The sequence below is a fragment of the Melanostigma gelatinosum genome (genome assembly GCF_949748355.1).
Source record: "Melanostigma gelatinosum genome assembly, chromosome: 5".
Lineage (NCBI taxonomy): Eukaryota > Metazoa > Chordata > Actinopteri > Perciformes > Zoarcidae > Melanostigma > Melanostigma gelatinosum.
In genome coordinates this window covers 14,543,762-14,570,481 of record NC_136638.1, presented here as the reverse complement: position 1 = coordinate 14,570,481, position 26,720 = coordinate 14,543,762, and the positions used below count along the sequence as shown (strand labels likewise).

At 41.3% G+C, this 26,720-nt stretch overlaps 3 protein-coding genes across 6 annotated transcripts; 2 read left to right on the top strand and 1 right to left on the bottom strand.

The window, feature by feature from the left end:
* The first annotated feature begins 4,949 nt into the window (after positions 1 to 4,949).
* Positions 4,950 to 14,818, top strand: LOC306777472 (alpha-1A adrenergic receptor-like). Its single transcript, XM_079268610.1, has 2 exons — positions 4,950 to 6,129; positions 13,795 to 14,818. Exons 1-2 carry the CDS (start codon positions 5,166 to 5,168, stop codon positions 14,358 to 14,360), a joined length of 1,530 nt encoding a protein of 509 aa, XP_079124736.1. The 5' UTR covers positions 4,950 to 5,165; the 3' UTR covers positions 14,361 to 14,818.
* A 262-nt stretch (positions 14,819 to 15,080) lies between these two features.
* LOC306777787 (NACHT, LRR and PYD domains-containing protein 1b allele 2-like) lies at positions 15,081 to 21,196 on the bottom strand. Of its 4 annotated transcripts, none has more exons than XM_079269069.1 (10): positions 19,634 to 21,196; positions 19,158 to 19,422; positions 18,711 to 18,789; positions 18,401 to 18,492; positions 17,993 to 18,207; positions 17,652 to 17,902; positions 17,433 to 17,561; positions 16,696 to 16,825; positions 16,499 to 16,534; positions 15,081 to 16,172 (listed from the first exon to the last, which is right to left on the bottom strand). In XM_079269069.1, the coding sequence occupies exons 3-10, from the start codon at positions 18,720 to 18,722 to the stop codon at positions 15,901 to 15,903; spliced, it is 1,137 nt and encodes a 378-aa protein (XP_079125195.1). In that variant the 5' UTR covers positions 18,723 to 18,789; positions 19,158 to 19,422; positions 19,634 to 21,196; the 3' UTR covers positions 15,081 to 15,900. The 4 variants fall into 4 exon arrangements, with proteins under 4 accessions (XP_079125195.1, XP_079125194.1, XP_079125196.1 ...); XM_079269068.1 differs by having other exon boundaries at positions 18,711 to 19,422; positions 19,634 to 19,675; positions 20,887 to 21,196; XM_079269070.1 differs by lacking the exons at positions 18,401 to 18,492; positions 18,711 to 18,789.
* A 1,088-nt stretch (positions 21,197 to 22,284) lies between these two features.
* On the top strand, positions 22,285 to 23,893 carry LOC306777718 (gastrotropin-like). The gene is made up of 4 exons (XM_079268952.1): positions 22,285 to 22,414; positions 22,515 to 22,675; positions 22,795 to 22,884; positions 23,032 to 23,893. The coding sequence occupies exons 1-4, from the start codon at positions 22,348 to 22,350 to the stop codon at positions 23,089 to 23,091; spliced, it is 378 nt and encodes a 125-aa protein (XP_079125078.1). The 5' UTR covers positions 22,285 to 22,347; the 3' UTR covers positions 23,092 to 23,893.
* The last annotated feature ends 2,827 nt before the right edge of the window (positions 23,894 to 26,720 follow it).

The window sequence follows — 26,720 nt, the reverse complement described above, 5'->3', positions numbered from 1 at the left end:
TTATATTTTGTTTTACAAAGTTAAAGAACTAAGAATGATCCCAGTCCATCCACAGTGAGGCACATAGCTTATAGCAAAGAGTTGGATCGGGGTACCCCTTATTCAGTATGCTTAGGGTTTCATCTAATGGGGACTTCATGAAACCAAAGTCTGTTATGCGTTTCTCACTTTCTCTCCTTCGTGCTCTCTGCGCTCAGATTTAGATATTACAAGTAAACTGCCAAAACTAAACATACCTGCTGTGAAGAGGAGACTGGAGAGGTATAAGATGCTGGCGGTAAGCAATACACTTCTAATTTTTACGATTGTTTCTCTGGTGTTCAGGAATTTTGTTTTCCTAAATGAAGATGATAAAAACCAAAATGTATGTTGTGAAATACGTGTGATCAAAGATTTGTTTTCTCACATAATTGCAGGTACACACACACACACACAAAGGTTATTTTCACAAACTAAAAATGCTGAAATAAAACTTCCTTTGAGTTATGGATACAAGCTTCAGTCCTTTCATGACTCAGTGTATCCTGTTCTGACTTTGGATCCGAAAAAGTGACAAAACCGGAAGAGCTGGAAGATCGTGTTCTCCATTTAAGGTGTTTCCAAAATCATATTACTAATCTCACACAACAGTTATACAACAAAAAGTATATTCTGGGTCTCGGCATATTACACAACGTTATCCATATATGGTGTAGGAGAGACTACACGACCAAGCAGCATGAGCCCACTCACTCAGGTGGGCCGCTATAGATTAGTCTGTGTGTGGGCTTCACTACCAGCTGGCATCTATCTGCCTGCCGATGGGATAAAAACATCACAACTATAAGAGAAGCCCAAAAACAAGAAACTGTGTTATATAAATTCATGCTGATGGTGAACCACTTCCAGACTCATTTGCCTCCTTTGAGTGGTCGGCAGACTAGAACAGCACAAGTCCACTTAGCATTGACATCGGTGCCAGCTTTGTCGTCGGAGTCACTGTCCCCCAGTCAGGTCAACAGCTAATGAAAAGTGACCATTATTTGACTGAAGTCTCTATACTTCCATTGAGTTTTGAGTCACAGTGGTACTTAAGTACAATATTGGGGTACTTTTACTTTATGAATATTTCTATTTTTTGCTACATTTGACTTATAATCCTCTACATTTCAGGTGTGAATAGTATACATTTGACTTAATTACATCTGTGTGACAGTTGTAGTTACTTTTCCGATTAAAATATTTAAAAAAAACATTTGATACCTCAATAAAGCAGTATCTAGTTGGAGCCCCGTGTCACATTTCAGATGTACGAGTTGTTGTAGCAGTTCCACCAAAGAGACATTTCACCTCTAACCTGTTAAGAGGTTCTCTCTTAAGTAGGACTTTGAGTGCAGGGATTTTAGTTGTAATAGAGTATTTTTACATTAATGTATTGCTACTTTAACTTCAATGACCAGTGTAGGATTTAGTAGCATCTAGTAGTAAAAACATGAAAGGCCCTTTTTAAAGCCAGTGTTTGGTTTGTCCATTCTGGGCTACTGTAGAAACATGGCGGTGCAACATGGTGGACTCCATGAAGAGCCACTGTCTTATAAAGGCTCATTGTATGAAAATCAAACAATTCTTAGTTTCAGGTGATTTTACACCAATGAAAACATAATTCTGAATATTATATTCCATTCCTGTCAATGAATCCCCCTAAGTCCTACACACTAGTCATTTACGTTAAGGACTGAATGCAACACTGCTTCGTCATCATCCACCTCAAACCTGTTTTACTGTTGAATCAATTACTCTGCACAGTTCATCACAGTGGTCCTAAAGCAGTCCTTTGGGATATAAGGATTTTTGTCTGTCTGTGAAGTGGATAATTCTCAACATGTGGCGTCGGGGGGCAAAGCACTGCTGTGACCAGACCGGTTTGAACAGAAGCGCCAGGTCAAAGAGAGACGCTGACCTCTCACCCCTCACTTCATCACAGCAGGAAAAACATTCAACTAAGATCGTTGAACCAAAACAGTTGAAGGGAGAAGATCTGGACGTCGTCCAGAAATAAAATGAACTATTGTCCCATGTCAAACTAGAAACCTCCTTCAGTCTCCCGAGTTTGACAGAAACACTTAAAATGTTCATGTTTTAACAGAATAAATAAATCTCTTGACATAAAAAAAACAAACTATTCTAAACGTGGAAATGTCTTTATCAGCAGTCCAGACAAAACATCGCAGAATCTTAATCGCAGTTGATTAATGTTAAATGGATTGAAATAATGACAAATGACTAAAAATGCCATGTCTGAAAAGAAATGAAATCAAATGCCCCACGTCTTATGTAATTCAAGATTTAGTTTGCCCTGCCAAGAATAAAAGTTGATCCTCTTGAACGGCAAATCCTCACCACTGAAGCACACAGAAAGACGGAGGCCGCTCTTGTTGCAGTCAAAGATATGAATGTTTTCTCTCACCCGGAGCACTTGGCAGCATGCTAAGCAGCAGAAGCTTTTATGTCATGTGAAAGCTCAGTGTATTCAATCAAGTGAAATGGGTAGTGAAAAGCACTTTATCCCAGACGACAAATCCGGTTTTAGATATGAAATGATATAATTCCAAGTGATTCGTCGTTTAAGAAAGACAGATGCTAATGATGGCCGAGTACTCCGGTGTCCGTTGAAGGGTTGAAAGGCTGTGTGTTAATGCCTGATCCTCTCGACAGGAATGCTCTCCCACACGGAATAAATGTAGGGATCACTTTAGGATTGGGTTATATTTGTTATAGCCTGCTGTATTTAGATTATTAACTCAAACCAACCCTTTAACTTGGACATGGCAGCAAGAATGAAGTTAACTGGCATCACTTTGCATTTTAGTTGTACAAACATTCTTTCATTCGTGGCAGGATTCCTGAACGGGACGATGCTTTTATTATAATCAGACTTTGACATGATTATTGGAAATAAAAACATCACCTCTACCGTCTTTTAATAGTAGAACTAATCCACAGAGGGTGGAAAAAGTAAAAGTACTGCTTGAAAAACAATGTCTTCTAGAACAAGTAAAAGACAAAAGTCTTTGTGTGTAAAAGTGTGTATATGTATGTACTCAGAAGAGTGGGTCAAATATACTCTGACTAAACGGGCGATATGATGATGATGATGTTATGATAGAACTATCAAATTAAAAAACATGTCCATGAATAAAACAGTGGAACGAGATTAAGCCACAGAGACCTCATGTCCAAACAAACAAGAAATTAATTTGACAACTTTCACATTGCAGCCTTACAAGAATTAGCAAGGCCTAAAACAAACAACAATGATGAACAATAAACAAGAACAGCTGCGGACACCACGGAGGGTGCAACAAGTGCCTTTAGCCACAAACATTAAATAACCTGACACTTCTTATTGAATCAACAACAGAATAGAACATTGCCAAAGCAGAAACACAGATGTACAAACAATATTAACTAAACATCAGAGCCACAAACACACACAATATAGTTGCACAGTTTCTGCACAACAGTGATGCACATTCATAAATAGGTTTGTTTATGTACTCACACGTTCCAATGGCATTCTGTGCGCCGTGAAGTCCTCCTCAATCTCTTCCAGATTCCACTTCTTGACTCCCGGTGCAAAACGTGACCTCTCCGCCTCTCTGGTCCCTGGCGATGCAGATGACTGTCACGAGCAGCGGGAAGGCCTGAAAACACCTGAAAGTTAAAGTTCCAAAGCAGACATGGACGGGCCTCCACCCACCACGAGCAAGTTAGCGTGCAGCTGGTCGGCTATAGTTCTCTGAGGTACCTGAAGGCAACATCCTGGGTGTGTTTGATTTGCGTCACTTCGCGTGCTCGCCGGGTGGCGCGTTAATCACTGGTCAACAAGATGCGAACACCTGAAGTAACAGTGCAGATAAATGCTTTAAGTGATTTTGTCATCCTGAAATAATTCAAAAGTAAAGAAAATTGTGAGTAAATGTTTTCATTGGATAAAAAGAAACATCATTGCCTTGAGAGAGACTTAATATTATTACAAAAAGACTGAACATTTAATGTTGTGAATAAACGTACTCTGCAGATTTTTAATAAATACATTTATAAAACATTCCAGACTTGTGTGACCTGGTGCACAAGATTGCCTAACCTGAACATTCCTGGTAAAACAGACTATATATGTATATATGCACTCTGGCGAGTGAATAAAAACACCTTTCAGCATTCTGTAGCCTATAAAGGGACATCCTTTTACATGTATTCATAAAAATTGCAATTCTGTAACAGGCTATCCAAATAAACGTTTTGCTGGTATCTGTCCTCTAGTGTTACATCATGAGAAGGGAAAAGGCTCTTAATTCAACAGGAGGAACCTCCGTTTCAGGAATGTGCTTGTGTCTGAACTCAGCCCATTAAATCAGTTGCTTCCTACTAACTGCACTCAGATCCAAAGTGAGGTTACTTTCAGGATCTCCTGCATTTGACCAAAATAGGAAACCTTTTTGCGAGTAATGCCTGTTACAGCAGAGGGGATATGTGATTTTGACCTTATTGCAATGGTCCTTACAGCGAGAGATGCTCAAGCATAAACCACCTGTTTTGTATTGTCAATGATCTTGTTTTCTAACTAAGTAACGAAACAAAACTAAAAGATGAGATCAAGGTGAAGGTAGTTTGGCACAAAAGTATTTCCCTGATAATTGTCAAGCTAAGCACCCTCCCACAGGAAAAACAAAATAGGCAACAACACCCCAAAGAGGCACCTCTCCCAAAACGCGCACGGTTGCGTAAAACGATGCAAACGTTGCCTATGTTATTAACGGTTCTTTCTGTAATTGTGCGTCATGCGTGCTTATAGGCTCGCGTTTCGGTACAGTTGGCCAGTAGGCCTACATGGGAGCGCTGTGTGTGGTGCAGAGGGAGGCAGGGGATGACTGCTGCCCCCTCACTTCTCCACTGAGCCCTCAGGAGAGTGGACGGAGGACTGCATGGGGACTGTACGCTTCACAGTGAACGGGTTTTCTCTGATGAAGACCTCAGCAGTGATTTTGAAACAAAATTGCAATTACGCAATGAAGCCATGCAGACTGAGGACATTTAGGCAAGTTTGTTTATGTTCAGTGAAGCTCTTTCGTGAGTTGCCGTTACTAGTGATATGAAGCCTGCTATGGAGGACCTCTTGAGTCAAAATGAGTCTGAGCACTGACAATGTCACGAACTTGTGGAAAAATGGTTCCTCGGAACTCGGCGGGATACCGAACGCGTCCTCCCCGGTCAACTTCGCCAACAGCTCCGGGGGGAACCACACGGAGGTGTACCTCACCCGAGCCATCCCGCTCGGCTTGGTGCTGGGGGCTTTCATCGTGTTCGCCATCGCGGGCAATATCCTCGTCATCCTCTCTGTGGTGTGCAACAGGCACCTGCGGACACCGACAAACTACTTCATTATCAACCTGGCCATCGCCGACCTGCTGCTGGGCACCACGGTGCTGCCGGTGTCCGCCACTCTGGAGATCTTAGACTACTGGGTCTTCGGCAGGATCTTCTGTGACATTTGGGCTGCGGTGGACGTGCTGTGCTGCACCGCGTCCATCATGAGTCTGTGCGTAATATCCATCGACCGCTACATCGGAGTGAGCCACCCGCTCCAGTACCCGAGCATCGTGACAGAGAAGCGGGCTCTGCTGGCCATGCTCGGCGTGTGGGTGCTGTCGGTGGTCATCTCCATCGGACCTTTGCTCGGGTGGAAGCAGCCGCCGTCGCCGGACGACACGGTCTGCCCCATCACTGAGGAGCCATTTTACGCGCTATTCTCCTCCCTCGGCTCCTTCTACATCCCTCTCATCGTTATTCTGGTCATGTACTGCCGGGTGTACATAGTCGCCAAACGGACCACTAAGAACCTGGAAGCCGGTGTGATGCGCGAGAGGATGAACTCCGGTGAGCTGACCCTCAGGATCCACAAGGGTTCTCAGGTGCAGGAGGAGCCCTGCTGTTCGGGCACCGGCAAGGGCCGCGCGCACCAGGCGAGAAGTTCCCTCGCGGTAAAACTTCTGAAATTCTCCCGGGAGAAGAAAGCGGCAAAAACTTTGGGAGTTGTGGTCGGCATGTTTACGCTTTGTTGGCTGCCCTTCTTCCTCGCCTTACCCATAGGTAGGTCCAATAGGTCATTGTGGTCTGTTATAGGGCTACTGTCATGAATGAAACATATTCCTCACAAACCAATCCAATTTTAAAAAACGCCATTGAGTTTAATAAATGAGAACTGCAGAAACGGTATTAAATCTATCTAAATGTCTGTCTGAAGTTAAACTGAAGGCTACAGGCCTCGTGAATCAGTAGCTGGTCTCCTATTTACTGCTCTGAATCGTCACAAAACCTAAGAGTGTCTTTCTGATATACTGGACATTTTATAAGACTACTGCAGGAATACAAAAAAGCATTCAATATAGGAGGAGTGGACCTATACAATTTATCTGACTTCACAGCCTCTGTTTATGTAATTTAGTTAGAATGCAGCATATTGTATGATACAGACTTTGAATTTGGGCCAACTTGAAAATTGGCCTGCACTGATGTTGTGGTTTCTAGACTCAGGGCCAATAATGTGTGATAAAAACATGTTTTTCAGAGTCTAAGGAGTAATTATTCACAAGCTTTTACAAACATAATTAGTGTAATCTTTGCATTACTCCCTGAGCCTCAGTTAATCTGCTGGTGCAGCAAATACCTCAAGTGTGCCAAGTGAAGAGTAGGTGGCCTCCCTCTGCTCTAGTCGCTGCATTTGAAGGCCTGTGGGGCCTGCCACGGCTCCCTGATGTCACTGAGAGTGGCAAACATTCTGTGGTCAAATGCTCATGTGGCTGTGTGGTGGCAAAGAGGTTAAAACAAGTCTTTTATTTAGTGATGGAGGCGCACTGAACAAAGTCGGACCTACAATCATGGCTGCTGTATTTTGAATGCTTGGATGAATTCATCCTAAATACTACTTGTTGTTGTTGTATGTGAGTGTGTATTGACATGAGCCTGCACATGGACACATATCCAGTGGTCATATCAGAATGTGTTTATGCTCCTGGCTTCAAGCTGCAGTTTATCACCTCCTCACATGGACACACACACATCACTATACGAGGATTATTTGGCCTCGAGGTGTTCTTAGTGAGCATACCAAAAGCAAATAACAAGTGTAATTGTTCCATAGTTTGGATTTTCAGATCAGAGAGGCTTCAGGGGGGCAGAATCAGGAGGGGCATGTCTGTCAATAAACTCCTCAAGGGTACCGGTATATGTTTCTCTGTACAATCTCTGGTGTAGCACACTGATATATTGTGACAGAGGAACATACAGCCTTATGTCAAGCTCATTTTGAACTGGCCTCCAAGATGCATGAAAGAAATCATAGAAACAAGTCCATCAGTCTTCTAGTGGGGAATTCCACACAATGCATCGACGATATATACATAGTATATATATATATATAGTGGACTTACCTCTCCACTGTATCAAAGCATGTGACTGAATCTGCCTCCTCTATTTCCTAAAGGGGATTGTAGGAAACCTGGATTACCCATTTAACTTTGTGTCCCGGTCCTCTTGTGTGACTCTCGTCTGAACCTAAATGCTTAATGTGTGATCGGGCAATCTCCGTCATCATGTTGCTCCCTGAGTATTCATGAGCCTCCACCCACAGATTGGGACTTCATGCCTCACACTTGTTATTACTTTGCTCCTTCCTCTGAATATGGTCATTGATATGTAACGTATGTGGAGGTTTGGTTGGCGGTGTATGTACGCTGGTTTTAGCGAATGGCACGAGTGTTTTGTTTATGTGTGTGTGTGTGTGTGTGTGTGTGTGTGTGTGCGTGTGTGTGTGTGTGTGTGTGTGTGTGTGTGTGTGTGTGTGTGTGTGTGGAGGAATTTAGAAAAATGAATGTGTGTTAATGTACAACTTTGTCCATGTGTGTTTTGGGTGACTCTGTCAATGTTGCTGCAGATTTCTTTAACGTTTTAAAACCGGCTTGAAGTTACCAGCATGAGCCAATGTAACCTCTGACCCCTGAAGTATCAAACTCAGAACATGTGCAGCTTTAGGAAATATGTGAACTCTCACCTTCACACCTGACTGGACCTATCTGATCAAAAACATTGCACACACACACTCACTGAGCGCTGTCTAACTTAGCTTGTTTGTCAGTAAGGGTGACATTTCTAAACTTTAAGTGATTTCAGAACACATTCTTGTATCACATTATGAAAAAAACGACACTAGCATTTTAATTTTACAGCAATAAACACAGACTAGTGCAGAAATGAACCAAAAAAGGCTTTTTTGAGGGGCCAAAAGCAGCCAACGTTTCACAAAAATGCTAGACCTTTTACATGATGGATCAGTTGTATCTTTGATATCAACAATGTATTTTAATTGATTCTCTTTGTCCCCTTTCAAACTGCACCTGTCCCACCAGCCGGTCTATAGCACAACAGTATGTTGAGCAGCTAAACATTTTTCAGACACAGAGATCTTTATTCTAAATTGCAGACAGCAAAGTTTCCAAACATAAAGATAGATTAACTTAAGAATACCTCCTATAAACTCAACATTGCGGCAAAGAAACAACAAAAAAAACAAGTTAAAAGAAGACTCAGGAGACTCCAGTTGTCAGCAGACCTGCACACAGAGCGGAAAAGTAATTTACAGAAAGACGCAAACATACAGCTGGAGCTGCAACTAACTCATTGTCATTGTTAATTATTCTGACAGTTGCTTTCTCCATTAATTCATTAATGGTTTGGTGTATAAAATGTCAGGAAATATTGTAAAAGGGTTGGGTTTTTTGTTTGATGTAAGCTGAGGAAAAGAAGCGAGTGACGATTGATTTATTATCGAAACCATTTCTAATTAATTTCCTGTCCATTGTCTAAGCAATTAATTGACTACAGGTAACCAAAGACAAAAAGCTAAACGAGATAAGGAAACACAAACATAGAACTGGAAGCATTAAAGCATTGTCATGAAGAGTAAAAACATGTTCTGTTTCAACTTGTAAAATATTAAGATTCAGTGGAGGGACTCGTCTGCATTCTAAGTGTTTCAATTGGCTGTTTCCTCTTGTTCTCATCTCAGCCCGATAGAAAAAACGAAATTCTTCAGCGGATGCACGTTTTATTTTATTGCACACATTGTCCCACGGCTCTTTAACACCCAGAGCAGGCACCAATGTGCTGTGAAGGCCTCGCATTTAGCAACTAGTGCGAGCAGTGGGCCCATGTGTGAGCAAAAGCAACACTCTGAGGTGTTAACCAGTTGTTTCCTTGTAGACGTGTTTTTTGGAAAAGACACTGTGCATGTGTGCATCTCACACAAGCGGGTGCGTTCATGCTACATTAGCAGGCCGGCCCTTGCATTCAGCCTCGGGGGTAATTGAAATGGTTTTTGAAGGAGAAAAATAATGAGAATGCTAAGTGTCAGAGCAATGGAGTAGAAAGGGGTTGTCAGATCTGAGCTGGAGGGGCCACAGGGCAGCGGGGGTGAAAGCGAGGGTCCCTGGGATGTCAACTCAATTATCCAAAAATAGCTTCATGCCATGGTTTCATTGAAAGCAATATGCGAGGGCAATAACTTCTGTCCTTTTAGATCAAGACATATTAATCACATCTATGGGTGTGTAATGACACAGGATGTGTGAGTTTTTGGAGAGCAGAGTGTATGTGTGTGTGTGTGTGTGTGTGTGTGTGCTCTACATGGCACAGAATAGGCATCACTTCTTCCAATTAGTGAGAATAACAGGATGCCTTGTTTTGTTAAGATGTTCCTGTGTTTCACAGTGAGATGTGCTCGTATGTGTACGTGCCTGTTCTCAGGAAGGAGGTGCAAACATGTCTCTTAACAGAAGGGCCAAGACCACCATTACAAAAACATCCCACAGTTATCTCCATACCATTGTCTCGCGTCCTCTGCTGTATTTACACTACAGCCTTTCAACATAAACACCTTCAAGCAACAAAAATGGACTACCTTCACACAAAACTTAAACATGCAAACATGCACGGCGTCTGGCAACAGGAAGGTCTGTTGCAAACCAGATTTATTTCAGTGTCCTACTTTATTCTGCCCTTTTGCAGAAAGGAAGCGCAGCGTATGTATGTACCACCTTTTGGTCTCTGTTGTGGCCTCTAGATGTTTAGAGGACCCTTCCTGAGAGGCAGAGCCACACAGCTGTGTTTGCCTGTGCAGATGACACTGTTGTAGCACATCTGAGAGGCTTATAAATGAAATGCAGTCATTTTTTTCTGAACTATTGACTAAACCAAATCAGTCTGTAAAAAGGAAAGGAGAAATAGAAAAAGATAACCTAAGGTTTTGTCATGGTATGGAATAAAGCTGTAAACATATTCAATTGATCAATTCAACGGAAAATGAATAAACTATTTTTATAACTGATGACAAAACATCGTGGGGTGACCTCTGGCTCACCCAGTGGAGCGTGAGCTCCATGTAGACTGAGGCCCTTTGCTGCACATCATCCCTCTCCTCCCTTTCCTGTCATTCTCCAGCTGTACCAATAAAGGCAATAAACGGCCATAAAACAAAAATCTCCAAAGAAAGAATGTCTCTGGTACCGGCCTCTCCAGTGTGAGGAGTTGCTGCTTTTCTGTGTTGTCGATCATTGTGAATTTAATATATGTGGGGGGGGGGGGGGGGGGTTGACACAGGCAATGTGAAAGTGTCACCTTGGGGTGGACCAAATTTTCACAAATTTTAAACGATTCCATGAGAAAATTGTCAGATAAATAGATAATGAAATAAAATACCTGGAACAGAGCCCATTTATTCATGATTTAATAAACTGATCGAAAAGATATGTTGGGACATTTGGGATCTTAGGGTTAGGGTTAGTTCGATTTTTTCATATTTGTGATCCGCTAGCAAATAAAAAAATATATATATTTGCAAACAGCTACTTTCAGAGAGAGAGAGAGAGAGAGAGAGACAAAGAAAGGGAGAGGAGAGGAGAGAGACGGGGAGAGAAATAACAGAAAGACCAAGTTTGAATTCCCCTCCAAACCTCTGTATCCCAATCACAAGCATAACTCATACGGTTATGTAATCACATGTATTAAGTGGCTGTCCAGAAACGAAAATAGCATGAGAAAATACCAGCAACTGAGAAGAGACCCATTCATCTAAAGAACAAGAGGCCAAGACACATTCAGACAGCCGTCTACATACTGTGCTGCCATTTAGGAACCGCTAATGAAAGTTGGAAGTGACATTTCCTCCTGTTGTTACACTCATCGCTTTCCTCAGGTTAACAAATTGACTGGATCACTGTGTGTGTGTGTGTGTGTGTGTGTGTGTGTGTGTGTGTGTGTGTGTGTGTGTGTGTGTGTGTGTGTGTGTGTGTGTGTGTGTGTGTGTGTGTGTGCGTGCGTGCACACACACACAGGTGTTTTTTCTAGATGTTGAATGAAAGAAATCTGTGATATCAACTTTGCATATAGTTGCAGGTTTGTGCACAGGAATTTGTGGCATCAAACCAAAACAATGGTGGATTTTTTAATATGGTTTTCAACTCATAAAGTGGACACAACTATAAAACTCCATTTAGGTTTTCATTTTTCACAACCAGTAATATATTTGACCCGTTGACTATGTATGATTGTATACATACTATGTATGTATGTATGTACATTTAACTGCTTGAAATAACTGTTAAAGCTGCTGATGTGGTATTCGTGATGAAGCAAGCTGAAGTATCTGTCTGCCTAAAATATCTTACAGCTCATTTCTCACTCGAAAGCCTGATATTCTAGTGCATCAGTATATGATATGTTCAGTCTCTCCAGGAATGTGATGTTAATGTAAGAATGTGGGTTGCTGTAGAGAAACACACAAATCGGCCCACACACACAGTGTCTGTGTTTCTTTCACACCAACCTCACACTTGCTGTGTTTTTTATCTTCAGGCTTTCCCCTCTCACCTCATTAGCTTGTAAGATATGCTTCCTCTGTTTAATAAGCTTGGACACACGGGTAAATCACTGCAGTGTGACACAGGCCAAATTTCATGAGCAAACATGACACGCCTGCTTCAGAATCTTTTGTAATGTTGACCATCATTAGGATTGCCTCTCCCTGCAGAAAATGTCTTGATGAGTCTTACAGAAGACACACCTCCCCAAATCTGAATCTGAATCTGAATCTGAATCAGCTTTATTGGCCATGTATGTGTGCGCATACATGGAATTTGAGTCCGGTTACACATTGCTTCCCATCGTACATGCCCACATGTGCATTCAGCTGTGTGCTGTTGTGGTCGTGAGACCTCCATAAACTCTCAGAGAAAAGGTGCCGTTTTATTTCAACTGTCTGCCCTTTGCTCAAAGCGAAGCATGTCTCCCACAGTGTATTTATCTAAAACGGGATTCAGGGTCATCTCACTCTTTCTGTATTCTTCATATGAAGGTTCTCTGAACTGTAACAGAGCGGCAGCATTGCTTTTTGAAAAGGGAGCACTTTATCTGCCTGTGAAATCTTTCATATGTACAAGATGTTTCTTTACTGATAAATAACACGTGGAATAGACTGTACTCATAGGTCCACCTGTACAGCCGACCTAAAGCCAGATGCTATTCTTAATCACTGCTGCCACCTACTGGGTAAAATACAAACACAATTTATCATGAGCTGGGATGCACTGAGCTGATACGGCCCTGATTCAACAGATTAGATAGAGCAGTATTTGGAGACACAAAGTTGGATCAGTGCATTCCTGATTATTTTCCCCTTTTTGGTAGCTCTAAGGTTTGCAAAAAACCTGTTGTTCTAGCCATGTTTTTATGGCTGCTTCATTCCATCAGATGAAAACAAGTTTTGTGTGTCATTTTATTTTGATTAAACTCGTGTGTCGTGCGTTAAAGGTGCAGTGTGTTGGATTTGAAGGCAGTGAGGTTGCAGATTGCAACCAACTGAAACTTTTCCCGTGTGCCAAGCGTGTCGGAGAACTATGGGGGCTGACGCGAAAACGTGAATGACTCGATCTCGAGCCAGTGTTTGGTTTGTCCGTTCTGGGCTACTGTAGAAACATGGCGGTCGTATGGAGATGGAGGTGATTAGCCTAGCTTAGTGTGGTGGAAAAAAATCTGTTTAACCTCCCTGTGAGAGATAAACCGAGATGAGAAAACCCTTAAATATAAAAAAACATATTTATTGAACAGACAGTAATAATAATTCAGCTGAATGGATAGAAGTCTTTCAACAGTTTGCAAACACCATAGTGATGCTAAACATGGCTGTTAGCCGTGTAAATATACAATGTTAGTCAAAGAAAATATAAATACATATTGCGAATATAAGTGAAAGTCTGCTTTCATCCATCCACACAACGTTCACAAAGCTTCCTAAGGATGTGGGGTGATGAACACCATGATCACGCCCACTGAGGAGACAGGAAGCGTACCATCTCAAACCATTGGTGACGCTTCTTATCAGTCATCTTTGATACACAGCTTTAAAACTCAGCTGATCTGGCGCATCTCGCTGTGAGGGTGTGGTTTTTATAAGATCTGATTAACAGGTCTGGCAACGTAAGCAACAAAACCACAACTGTCACCCCATTTTGATCTAAATGTTTCTAAATTGTGAATAGTACACAGAAGTAGGTGACTTAACCTGTTTCCAACTGAGCCCTGCCTTCAAATCAGTGAAAATAGCAGGAACCTTTAAGGGGTTCATTTGAGGTTTCTGTACTAAGCCATTGGCCTCTAATAAAAGTGTTTTTTCCCATTTTCTCCCTCTGTTTCTATTGTTTTCAGGGTCTTTTAATGTGAACTTGCGCCCATCTGATCTCGTCTTCAAAGTGATCTTCTGGCTGGGCTACTTCAACAGCTGCCTGAACCCCATCATCTACCCCTGCTACAACCGAGAGTTCAAGCTGGCCTTCATCCGCATCCTACGATGCCAGTGTCACCAGCGTAAGAATCCCGGCTGGAGAGCCTACAACTACCGCTCCTCCAACTTCAGCTCCTCCGGACACTCGCGCAAAGGCTCAGCGGATCACAACTCCAGCTGCTTGAACGGCAGCCAGCGTACTCTGCCCTCCTCAGCCAGCCCGAGCCCCAGCTACCTGAGCAAGGGTCTCCCACCTTGCCCTGAAGGGGAAACATCATACATCTGGGGGGGCACCACCCCAACTCCCTCCACACCAAACCTGCTGCCTGGCAGCCCCGCAGACTGCCAGCAAGGAGCTCTGAGAGGGGAGGTAAGAGGAGGAAAACCAGCTGAGGAGACCACTGGTGGTATTTTCTCTTTCACCTTTCGGAAGAATAGAGACAGGAGAGGGAGCGACAAAAACAGCAGGGTGCCTGATGACATGGTGTGACTGCTGAGTGTCACTGAGAGTACTACGTCACAGAGCCTGGGTGTCTGATTCGACAGGTTAGCTGCATTCACTGTACATGTTCATTCATCGGTGGATTGTCGCTGTCATTAGTGGTCAATGTAAGGTGATGGTAACTGAGTATTGCTGTATCAGAGGTATTTTCTCCCATGTAACTGTATATGTGGTTGACATAGACGGGAGAGTTTCTTTCAGTGAACAGTAACGGGTTCAAGACGGTGTGTGAAAACCACTGTTTATCGCCCTCTTAGGGACCGAAAGACACCCGTGGGTGCATTTTGATTAAACAGAATAAATTTGAAGTAAAAAGGACACATTTTTAGGAACCCAATACGGTCTTCCGCTCGGTTAAAGCCCCATGTCTGCCCTGTAAAAAGACTGACAAAGAGCCTGACTCATGTACAATGTGTGATAAGACAAATGTCTTTTCTGTTGCAGTCACTTGATATCTTCATGGTATGTTGTGGAAGTAAAGTATAACCTGCTTTATCTGCTGTGCGCACAATCATGAGATGTAATTGTTTGTACGTTTGATGTTCAAAAAGTTCTGAATATTGATTTGAGAAATGTGAGTGATACATGAATAAACATAGAATGTTGATCAAATGTCGCTTGGAGGCAAACTCTGTAACTTCCACCTTTTTAAATGATCATAGATAGATAAAAAAAAATACTATCCAGAACTACAAGTGTTATAAAAAATATTTATTGAAATCGGGTCGCAAAATGATGTTACTGCAAACAAACTGTAATTCAAGTCAATGTAGGGAGAGGGTGTCATTAGACTTTAAGTCACCTTGCATATTGATCGCCTTCAACAACAAAAACACATCTGTGCTTCACTTACAAAAGTAAACATCAATCAAAGAAAACAATCGTACATTCATCAGATTCACATTGGCATGTACGTGGTGGTTTGTCTGTATTTACACTCAAAGCAGACAGGGGGTTTCTTTTCTTTACCTTCACCTAATACCTAGCTCTTGCTGCTAAACGCTCCACCGTCTTCACCAGTTAGTTGCTAACCGTGTCTAACTGTTGGGTTTATTAGAGCAATTCCAATAAAAACTGCTGCATTTTGGAAACAGGAGCAGCTGGAAACTGTATGTGGAGTATGTTGACCCCTTTCTCATTATTTTATCCATCGTTAATAAAACATGTTGCTTAGTGCAGCTTTGATCAAATGCTTATAGTCGATAAAACATTCCCAATAAAAACATGAATCATCATTAATCTGTCACCTGACATGGCAGTGTGTAATGACTGAGGACCGTCTTCGTTTTGTCTGTCCACAATGTATCAGCAGCATGGATGAGAGGGGATTCTCTCCTTGACCACTGCAGGAACACCAGTGTACAATATCACTGCTGTTCAATAATTACTGTAGATACACTTTAAACATTTGATGTCAAACAATGAGACAATAAAAAGTTCCCTCCAGCTCAGGCACTGACATATAAAAGATCACAATCTAGTTGATTAACGTGACCAGCTCTGCTGAGACCTCACCTGGCTACACAGGTCAACCAGAGGGCAGCCCCAGCTCAGCGGAGAGTGTAGGGTCTCTGCTTCGAAGGTGAGTGAATATCTTCCTGCTGGCTTCGTGTCCTTTTCTCCTCACCATGTCAATGAGGCAGCGTGCCCTGTTTGCCGTGGTGTTGTTCTCCTGAAGTATCGAGTCTTTCTCCCCCTCATTCAAGACACCATCGTTTAAAAGGTCATCCAGCAGCTGATTGACCAGTTCTCTGGACACTGTCTCCACAAGTTTACGCCTCACTCTGTCAAGCTCCTCCGCTACAAGAGTAACGTGGGAAAGAATGAAACAACTCAGATTTTGGACTTTTAAGGTGGTTCATGATGCAGACACTAAAAAGTTTAGTTACACTGTGATGCTAGTGTTGCCCGTGTGGAAATTAATCTTACCGTTTATTTACAATCTCAAGATTCAGTGAAGCGCACCATAAGCTATTACTGTAATAATGTTATTGGTTTTAAACTATTTAACTGCATTTTAAAACATCAGTCATAACAGCCACACCAAGATGTTCATATACTGCAGATCTTATGACACGTCAAAAGAGTGTAGTTCTTCTAAATACTCATAATCTTCAGTGTCTTACCATACATCACCTGAACATCAGTGTTTTGATAGTCATCTGAAATACGATGCAGAAAAAATAAATATATTTGTTTGATTTCGTGGCTTCATGTATTGCATTCAAAACAAAAGACACCAACAAGCCGTTTGAGCTCAATAAGTGTGGCACATGGGTGCCTTAAATACACAATATCAGAATATTATTCCACAACCACTGACCTTTTCGAATGGCACAGGTCCACACTGGTCCAGACTTATGTCTCATTGTGAGCTGGAATTGATTGTCTGGACTTTTAATGAACACTTCAAAGAAGTTTGGGTCACTGCCTTCATATTCGAGCTCAAAATCCTGTTAACAAAATATAAAAATGGAAAAGGAGCAGAATTAGAGCTTGTGTCAGGCTCAATATTTAAAATGGATTCGTTCAAACATAATTTGTCAAATTAAAGATGTGTTGATATTCAGATTTATAGCGAACCAAAGAGAAATATAGGGACTAATATAGGGACTGTATTTTCATTTTTTAAAAATCAATTCCTGGACATGCTATGTTAAAGGAATAGTCTGACATTTTGGAAAACATGCTCATTTGCTTTCTTCCCAAGAGTTATGTGAGAAGATCGATACCACTCTCATGTCTGTTCTGTAAATCAGAAGACAGGTGGCTTAGCTTAGCACAAAGAGTAGAAGCGGGGGGGGGGGAAACAGCCAGCTGGCTCTGTTTACACTTGTCTTTCTTCATATTTTAATCCTAACGAAAAACAGTGTGAAAACAAGTTGTGGTTGTATGGCAGACTATCGGTGATCTGAAGAGGTGGTGGTCAGAGTTTGTGTCCAGTCTTTATGCTAGGCTAGGCTAAGCTAACCATCTCCTGGCTGCAGCGTTGTATTATTTCATCTTATTTATTTCTGGAACACAGTTCCCTCAATAACCGAAAGACAGTTGTAACCAAACCTCAGGGTGAATTTCTGCAGTGTCCATATCGGCTGTGAGGATGAAACGGCTGCGCATTTTCAGGGACTTCACTGGGTATGGCTTTTCAATCATCTTGCATCCATTGGATAATTCCTTGTTTTTTATTGTCTGTGGGGGAAAAAAGAAGTCCTCAAAACAAAGAATTCAAGGTTGCAGTCGGGAACGTTGAATTTGAATCAACATGATGAGAGCAATAACCTGTTGCAGAGCAGGATCCCGAGGGATCAGATAAACATGCAGTGTGAGGAATGCTTTGTTGGTCTTGTATATTAACACTTTACAGTTAATTTTCACGGGGAAGCCGGCTCTCATCAGGACTCCTCGTGGGGAAAAAATTGGCTGGCAGAGCTTGACATGTGATGGTGTGACTTCAGACACGTGTTCCACAACATCTCCACAGCTATCTATGTGGAGGACTGCAAACTTGGTCAAAATAGTGGGGTTGTCTTCTGCAAAAAAGACAAGTGCGTCAAGGTATTTATAGACATACTATCAAACCAAATTGTTGCATTTTGGTTTTCAATAGGATGTTGGCTTACTTGTGCAAATCCAGTGTGGCAGATGCGCTTCATGTAACGTTCCAGTAACGACTGTAATGTCCAGTAAGGGACCTCCAGGGATGTAATGCATGGTTTCCATTCTCTTCATGTGCTCCTCCCAGGAGCCAAACTGGTACTTGAAGCTGACCTTTTCCTTACAAACCCAGCGCAAGCCAGAGACACTGCATTGAAAGCAACCTGCTTCAGACCGTAGGCTAGTTTACGAAAAGAAAAACAAGTATTGTAAGTTCGGGTCTACTTTACACTGAAATATTGTAAAACCAACAGAAACATCATTAATATAAACAAAACAAAATCAACCTTGTTTTTATTTGCTGGAAAAACATCACAATGATAATTGAAATAATGCATTATATTAATGGTAGCAACACATTTTTTTTATCAGACCTGTAAATTGGAGCATCCTCTGAATCCACACAGTTCACTTCAGGCTCAAGTTGCATCCAGTATCCTGTTGTAGAGTCAATATGTATCTTGGTCTTGGAACCGAGGAACAACATATTTATTATTGATCTCATTTTCGAAGTAGTGCGATTAAGAGTCTTGATTTTAAAACTTGGAATCATATTATAATATTTATATTTTAAATATTGACTCTTGAATGTAATAATCAATCCAAAAGTCTCAACATTTTAATTTGATGAGATGATAGGCACAGACCACCCAAACTAGAAGTCAAGAAGGGTCCTTCACTCACTTTCTCAAACATCCGAACTGTCTTGAAGTATTGGTCATCACTTCCCGACGGCACAGATATTGATCCATGCAGTGTGGTTCTCCAGTTGGCGTAAGGAAACAAACATATTGTTTATTCATGTACTCATTTATAGTACATAGAACACCTCACTGATGAAGGCAGGGGGGGGGGGGGGCAGTGAAACACACTTGGTACGTGTTCGACAGCAATTTTTCAGGCACAAACGTCTGCACACTGTCAGGCTCCAAAAGAACAGTCTCTTTTTTTAAGTCAATGCTTCGATCTGTATAATCTTAGGTTAACGTTGTTGTTCTATGTTGTTGCCTATTTTCTATGATAATATGAATATTCGGGAAGAAAGTATCTATTTTATGTGTGTCATGGGGAGGGCTACAACTACATTTCATTGTGCAATCCTGTATTTTATAATGATAATAAAAGCTGAACCTTGAATCTGGACCTTGTCCACGTAGTTTCAGATTCTTCCCGGCGATGTCATAGAAGATGTCTTTGCTCCCAACAGTTTTCAGATGACCATCAATGAGCTCATTTATCTTCTCCTCCGAGGTCGATAGAGCGCTGATTTCATCATAACTTTCCTGTTGAATAACTCCCTTCTTAAGGAGCTCATCCAAAATGTGTTAAACGTTTCCCACGTTGTGGATCAGATGATCTTTATGTCTGTCCACGGAGTGCTCCTCTGAGGTAGGACCTAAAGAGAAAATACTCATTAGTGATTTATTGAATTCATTAGAAGATACTCAACATATTTCTTTCTATATTCAAAGTGTATCTGATGGACATTTGTTAATTATGTTAAGATTGTTAAATGTGGTATGTATAAGTTCAAATAGCTACAAGGCAAGATATTTTCTACAAAAGTACATCAATAAAATAGTAAAAACACAGAAGTGACTCCCTACCCGTGAGAGCAGACGTGAAGGACTGTCCGTATGCTTCCAACACTGTCAAAATAAGAAGACACAGCATTAAATTACAATTACTAAAATCACTTTGTACTTTAATTTGAGACAGTTAGTTCTGATGGACGCAGTAAATAAATCTGGTACAGCATTGTTTTAAAGTTTCTTTGTCTAAACAAAGGTCCCCAGTCAGACTGAAATTGGAAAATTTGCGAATTAAAGTCGTCACCTTAACCTCTAAACCATTAAGGAGCTTCACAAAAAAACTGTGTAAAGATATTCATTTCCAAAACAATTTCTTTGGCAGCAGGGAACTTTTAGTTCCCTAGGGCTCTTCCTCCCGCCAGCTGCCTCCTTATGTAGGTTTTAGTCGTGAAATGAGGAGGCATCGTAGAGATGAGTCTCATTTCAACGTCATGAATCAGTCGGTACTCGTCCATGGTGGTAACTTTCAAAGCAAGTCCAATCATTACATTCGGGCCGCATGAAATGTGTGACGGGCTTATTACAGTCCTGGAACAACCACAATACCAGGTTGTTTCCCTTTTATTTTTGTCACAGCATTTGATTCATTAATTGAGGTCAGGATGTGATGACAATTTCCACAAAACGGTTTCGAAGAAGATGAACAACCCTGCCTTTAAATATTTCAGCAGGGCTTAACTTATATTTGCTCGTATTGATATGGAAAACACCAAATAATTGGTCAACAACAAAAGCACTAATATCAGACCAAACATATTGCAGCTGCACATGATAAATTGCAAAAAAAAATTGTCATACTAAACATTTTAATTAAAACTTTAGAGGGTTGAGTTTATATAAAAGCTCTCAAGACATATTCTTAACTCAGCTGTCAGATGTGCATGACGTGGCCTCGAGGCTGAGCTCCAGTGAAGGATGTGCATCAGGTAATTCTAAGATGAATGATATGGAAGTATTACAGCACTTGAAGGAATATCACGTGGACACTGTGGTAAACTAGATTCTGAATACGATATCAGTGTGTCGGTAACTTCATGCAGCCATGTTTATGAGTGAGCACCTGGCAGGGACGTCACCGCTTCGCTATGAGCGGATTGGCCTTCAAAGTTGCCTGCTCAGTGGTTATATTTAAAAAAGCAATATGGGTCGGTGAGCAATGTTTGAGTTTATAGATGAACATTATTGCTTGTTATTTGCACGCAGCCTGGCTTTACGTAATACAGTTCTCATTCTGCATCAAAGTATTAAAAAGAAGGAAAAAACTTGACTTGAGGTGAGTCTGTCTGCCTCGTCCTTGCAGCCCATCCGAGTCAACATCTCCACAGCAACTTTCAGAGCACCACGCTCGTTGAAGTGTGACACCATCAAGTCTGCGACATCTGTTGGGTCTTGACTAATGAAAGCAGGGAAATCAAACCGCGCCTGTGGGACTTGCTTCACCATCCGTCTGTAAAAGGTCCTGAAGTCGCTCCTGCTCAGGCGCTTCAGCGTGTCTATCAAAGCATTTTCTACGGTTTCGGAGGCCATTTGTTACGTATTTAAACGTCCGAGACTCGAGTCGTGTTTGTCGACAGTCAGTTGCCCGCTCAACCAGGAAACTCACACAGCTGTGAGGGCTGGAGTGCATACCGGAAGACACGTATGGTGCCTTCCATTGCTGTTGGAAATACAATCACTATTCTAGTCTTATCAATCCAGCAGATTGGTACACACTGTCTGAGACTACTTTTAATGTCTGTCCATGCACAGATCTACGGTTATTTTAAATGTTTAGTTATTTAGTCCATTCTCAAAATGTGGAACTATTCCTCTTATGTTGAGATCTGTCTCTGTGTCCATTTCTCTCTGTGTCTGTCTCTCCACTAACCTCAGTCCTGAAGCAACCAGTGCTACTGTCATGACTTTGTTCATTCACCAAGGGAACAACTGTTCACTTCAAACTCTTCCAGCTGAAAGAGAGGCGGCTCTCCTGAAGAAACAGTCCAAATCCTGATTCAGCTGGGATCACTTTATCTTTCATCTTACACCTTTCAGACACACGGTCTTCCTATGTGTCCCTTCCACTTGCGCATTTCCGGCGTCCTGTAAGGTCAGACTGTTGGGAATTCAGCAGGAAATGGTGGTTTTTCACTATTATAGCCGACGTTTTATAGACCAAACAATCAATCAATAAAAGAATCAACAGAAACGCCAATAATTACCATAATCATTAGTTGCAGCCCTGTGCAGGACTGACAGATAGGAGAACTCTGACAAATTGCTCAAATGCTAACTGATTAGCAACGTACCACTCATGTTCATTGTCAGCAGGGTTAAGCTGGTGAAGGATTCTTGTTATATGAGTTGTTTTGGTCTTTTTCACCTTAAATACCTCAACTACAAGTGCCAACTTCAATTCTAGAATGTTACTAGTAAGATGTTATTTTCATATTTTTAAATTATGAATCATTGCGGAAATTCAAGTAAAGAAAGAAAGAAAGAAACATCTAGCTGAACGCACATGACCTCTTGGCAACCTGTACAAAGAGTGTATTTTTTGTTCTGAGCTTTTTACTGCACCATACATGTTCAAACTTGCAACGTGCAGGAAAAGCCGGGAGCAGGGACATATTGACACATGGTGAGGAATGACAGGAGAGGAAGAGGGAGTTAAAGCAGTGGTTCAAGAGGAACAGAAAGTCTGTTTGTAGGGCCACTCCTTTTTCACTCGTTTCCTCTCTTTCACCATCATGGCTTTCGCTGGAAAATATGAGCTGGAGAGTCAAGACAACTACGAGGAGTTCCTGGAAGCTATTGGTATTTTTTTTTGTTATTGATACATAAGTCACAAATGGATAAATGTGAGTCGTCATTACTTTTATGTTCTGTATTTGGAATTTCGCCTGCTCTGTCACAGGGCTTCTCCATGCCAAGACAGACCACAAAGTGGTCACGGAGGTGGTTCAGGATGGGAACGACTTCACCTGGACACAAACCGTTCCCAACTGGACCTGGTCCAATACGTTCACCGCTGGTCAGCAGTGTGAGCTGGCAACAATGAAGGGCGCCAAATTCACAGTGAGTTAAAAACAGGCACTGGAGGAAGTTATCACTGAACTGCAAATCTTCTTCACAACTACAGTCATAATGCTGTCATGTGATCAGACTCATTGGACATTCACCTGTGTGACCTGTAGGCTGCTGTCACTATGGAAGGAGGCAAGATTTCAATTCCGTTTCCTCAGTACCACTTCACAGCAGAGATCATTGAGGATAAGCTGATAATGGTAAGAGAAGTAACCACTTCACATGTGCAAAAGCAATGAAAACCACCACGTACTCACTGAGACAAATTCTCTCAAAATATTTGCAAACAACCTGAGTTAGTTAGTTATATTTTCATCTTTATCTCTTTTTTTTTATGTGTCCTCTAGAATTGCATAACTCCAGGAGAGAAGGGTGTGACTTTCAAAAGAATTAACAAAAGGATCTAATGCTGCCAGACTCAACATGCTTTATTGGAGAAGAGGCTGCACGCTGGAGGAAAAACAAGTCATGGAAGTGCTCCCAACAATGACTGAGGCAAGAGGAATAAAGTAACCATCTGTAGCGAAGAGCAAACGGATGTCTTGGCTTCACAGCGCTGTATTCTGTTGTTTTACCTTCAGATCTGACCTAATCGAGTTGTTAAAACTATGTACTGTAATACTACAAGGATGAAATAATGTACTTGTACCACTAAATATTGTTTCGCCAAGCAACCCTGGGGTTTTCGCTCATTTGTATCACGCCATTGATGTTGTGTTAATGCTCTCTGACATTCTGGGTCCAAAAACATTTCTTTCTGTGTAACTTGTCCACACGTCCACCGCAAAGACAACGAGCTACGTTTATATGTGTATTCATCCTGGGCATTAGATTTATTTAAAGGTTAAAGTTTGAATTCATGTGTAATAAAACATTTAATATGAAACAAGAATATGAAATGACCTTGAATGTCTCGCCATCCATAGTTTCCAGTTCGCTCTCCTTCCCACTGAGGGAGGTGTTGCTCCGGGTCTAGTCTATCATACATTTAGTGAATCTGAATTCGTCATTCTGACAGAAATCTGTTATGATGTCACTCTTGGGGTCGTGGGGGGTCTTGAATTCCCACAGAGAAAACAATACAGTTATCAGCACGAATCAACACATTTTAATCCAATACTGACATAACTATATCTGTAAGTACGCATGTGTCTCTTACCAAGAGCCTTCATGAATTTATTGCAGTTCTCCAGAATATATTTCCCTGTAAAAGCCACAATAAAGCTGCTGCTGACAGTTGAACTTGGACCTCTTTATATGCTGCTTTTCTTTCTTTTATTTCACCAGTTAAGCCAAATCAATTGAAGTATTTAAAGAAATGGTCAGTTTCTTTCCTATCATGCAGCTTAATATGCAAATTGAATAATGTTTTACACATCCATTCAAGGTTACCGATCAAACTTTGGAATCATTTTAAAGTCAACTGAAATGGAACATCAGTCTGATGATCAAGCTAACATGTGCATTATCATCTGAGAGACCACAATCATGTACACATGATTCAAGCTTTGATAACAGCCTTGTTTTCTTTTTCTATTGTTTAAAATTGGAGATGCAAAATGATGCATTATGTCTACGTCAGGTTTCCCCCAAATAGCCGAAATGGTTTCACGGACATGATGCCAGTTCAGAAAACTTCCATTCCTAAAATATTGATCGTTGGAAATAAATGAGTATAAATGAACACTCTTGTCATCTGAGCTGCAGGACACTCAACCTGGACAACACGTGGATCTGTTGCCTTGACTATACAGCTGCTGAAATGAATGAGAAGCGTTCCAATCAGCTTTGTCCACATATTACTGCGGTTGAGCATTTTTGACATTGACACTGTTCCTCGTGAGGCGCTGCACTTTCCCATTGTCTCCACTAAGTGGTGCCCTCACTCCTCAATAAAACAGGAGAGGCAGTTTGCTCCTCCGAGGTATTTCAATGCATTAAGAGAGAATGGGTTTCTACTTTTTTGGAAAAGGAATTATGAAATGTTGTAAAATAAATAGCTGGAGTACCTTCACATTTGGAAAGCTGTCATTAATTTTGACTTTTGCTAATAATAATCACTTATTCATCTGTTCTAACAGAATTTTGGGATACAAATCTGCTTGTTTAGTAGTGAGCAGTTTGCTTCTTTTAGTGAAGAAATGCTGTTGCACGGTGGCCAAATAAAGGACAACAAGTCTCCCTTTATGAATGTATGTTGTGTGAAAACAGTAATACTTGCTCCCTCAGTCGTGTTGACATTCACCCACTTGTCCTGGACATTTGACATGCTGCATATCACCATGAAAAGTGAAAATGGAGAACTTGCTCATCAAAGAATCGGTGGCTTTGCAGCTTTTTGTATGGCAACGAACCTTCTTATGGTATCACAAGGATCCTGTTACAGAGCCGAGTGTGACATCACACATTGAGTGGAAGGAGCATTTTTCTCACAAGTTATTTTGAGGAATAAAACTGAATTTTATTTATACAGACTGGACATTTTCAAAACTGAAATTCAGTGGCCTGTTTTTCCTCTTTGTTTTTTACTCACTGAATCGGAGAGTGGACGGATAAAGTAAAATAATGTTTAATTTAACTGAGCATAAAAGAAACATCACCGAAACAACAGCAAGAATTTTAAAACCACTTAAAACAAATCATCCCTTAAATAGTATGATGATGGCCTCTTTCATCGTGGACTCCAAATGAAATAGTGTAAATGTAGTTTTTATTACTGATGCTCTCTTTATAGCAACGAAATAGACATTCATTTTGACAACAATAATTTCAGTACACAGGGAGTATTGCATCCATTGCCTTCACAGAGGTTTACCTGGTGAGTACAAGATGGGTTTCGACTGAGATTTACTTTAGCATGTAAAGTTTACAGTTGAATGAAGCGTCACAGAAACATTTCATGAAGCAGATGTAAGAAAATATCTTAAAGCGAGGTCAGATACCAGCCAGAGGGCCTCAGGTCAAAAATGACTCTCCCGACTCTTTGTGCATGATCAACACTTGTTCTAGGCCAGAATACTTCCAGGTCCCAGGTTTGCTGTGTGGTCATTTCATTAAGCACAGATACATTTCGGAATTTGCACCATATAAGCACCCCTGCTGATTAAATGTTAAATTATAAGTTTAAAGCAAATGTACTGAGACCCCCAACCATATACAAAAGGTGGGCAGCCCTCGCTGCACCCCCAACTGACCCTATTTACAAATTCTTCCTGGAGGACACATAACAGGGAGCCAGCAGCTTCTTCAGCCCCCCGAAAGCTTACAGCAGACTGTGAGAATGCTCCATTGTCAAACTGACAGCCCCCTTGTCTCCGCCCCTCCTTACAGATGGGCCACTTAACACAAGAGATCTCAACAGCAGCACACTTTTTACCAGATGTTAAAAATACACAAATTATGGAAATAGTGTGCCTAATACTGATTACTCTTTAATCTGTATGCCAAGTTAATTATGTTTTGATCAGGCTTATGTGGAGGAACATTCTACTTTTATAAAAATCTTTTGTTATTCATCTTAATGCTAATTAAAGATCTGTGCGCTGATGTGATTAAGCATTTGGACATTGTTACATTCCACATTTGTGACTCAGGGAAAAATAAAACAAGAAACAACTCGGAAAACTAGTCTGCTGTGTTTAAGAGAACAGAGCCGAGGCTCAGACATGTCCCCAGCCCACTGTGCCGTGTCCAACACAAGGGACACGGTCAACTTGCAAGCATTATATTGGAGCATAATGTCTGGTGTGTGAGACAGGGCCCCAGCACTGAATGGATTTCTATATATCAAAATGCCACAAAACATAGAAAGCTCTGACAGAGCTGTGGAGGCAGAGTTAAGAGGCAGAAAAGACACTGAACTCGTTTCTCAAATACTGAATAATAACTTTGTCTGCAGTTGTAAAAGTAGTGCTGCTCATGGACATACTATTCCACCCATGGTTCCCACGAGTCAGGGAATGAGGGATTACATGATTTGTTTTTGATTTGATCTGAAATACAAAGTGTGCTTCAGTCAGTGGCAGAAGAACATCTT

Coding starts and splice junctions, on each gene's coding strand:
- LOC306777718 (XM_079268952.1), top strand. CDS start 22,348: ATGGCTTTCGCTGGAAAATATGAGCTGGAGAGTCAAGACAACTACGAG. Junction 22,415..22,514: donor GGAGTTCCTGGAAGCTATTG/GTATTTTTTTTT, acceptor GCTCTGTCACAG/GGCTTCTCCATGCCAAGACA. Junction 22,885..23,031: donor TTGAGGATAAGCTGATAATG/GTAAGAGAAGTA, acceptor TGTGTCCTCTAG/AATTGCATAACTCCAGGAGA.
- LOC306777472 (XM_079268610.1), top strand. CDS start 5,166: ATGAGTCTGAGCACTGACAATGTCACGAACTTGTGGAAAAATGGTTCC. Junction 6,130..13,794: donor CTTCCTCGCCTTACCCATAG/GTAGGTCCAATA, acceptor TATTGTTTTCAG/GGTCTTTTAATGTGAACTTG.
- LOC306777787 (XM_079269067.1), bottom strand. CDS start 18,579: ATGATTCCAAGTTTTAAAATCAAGACTCTTAATCGCACTACTTCGAAA. Junction 17,903..17,992: donor GCCACACTGGATTTGCACAA/GTAAGCCAACAT, acceptor TCTTTTTTGCAG/AAGACAACCCCACTATTTTG. Junction 17,562..17,651: donor GGGATCCTGCTCTGCAACAG/GTTATTGCTCTC, acceptor TTTCCCCCACAG/ACAATAAAAAACAAGGAATT.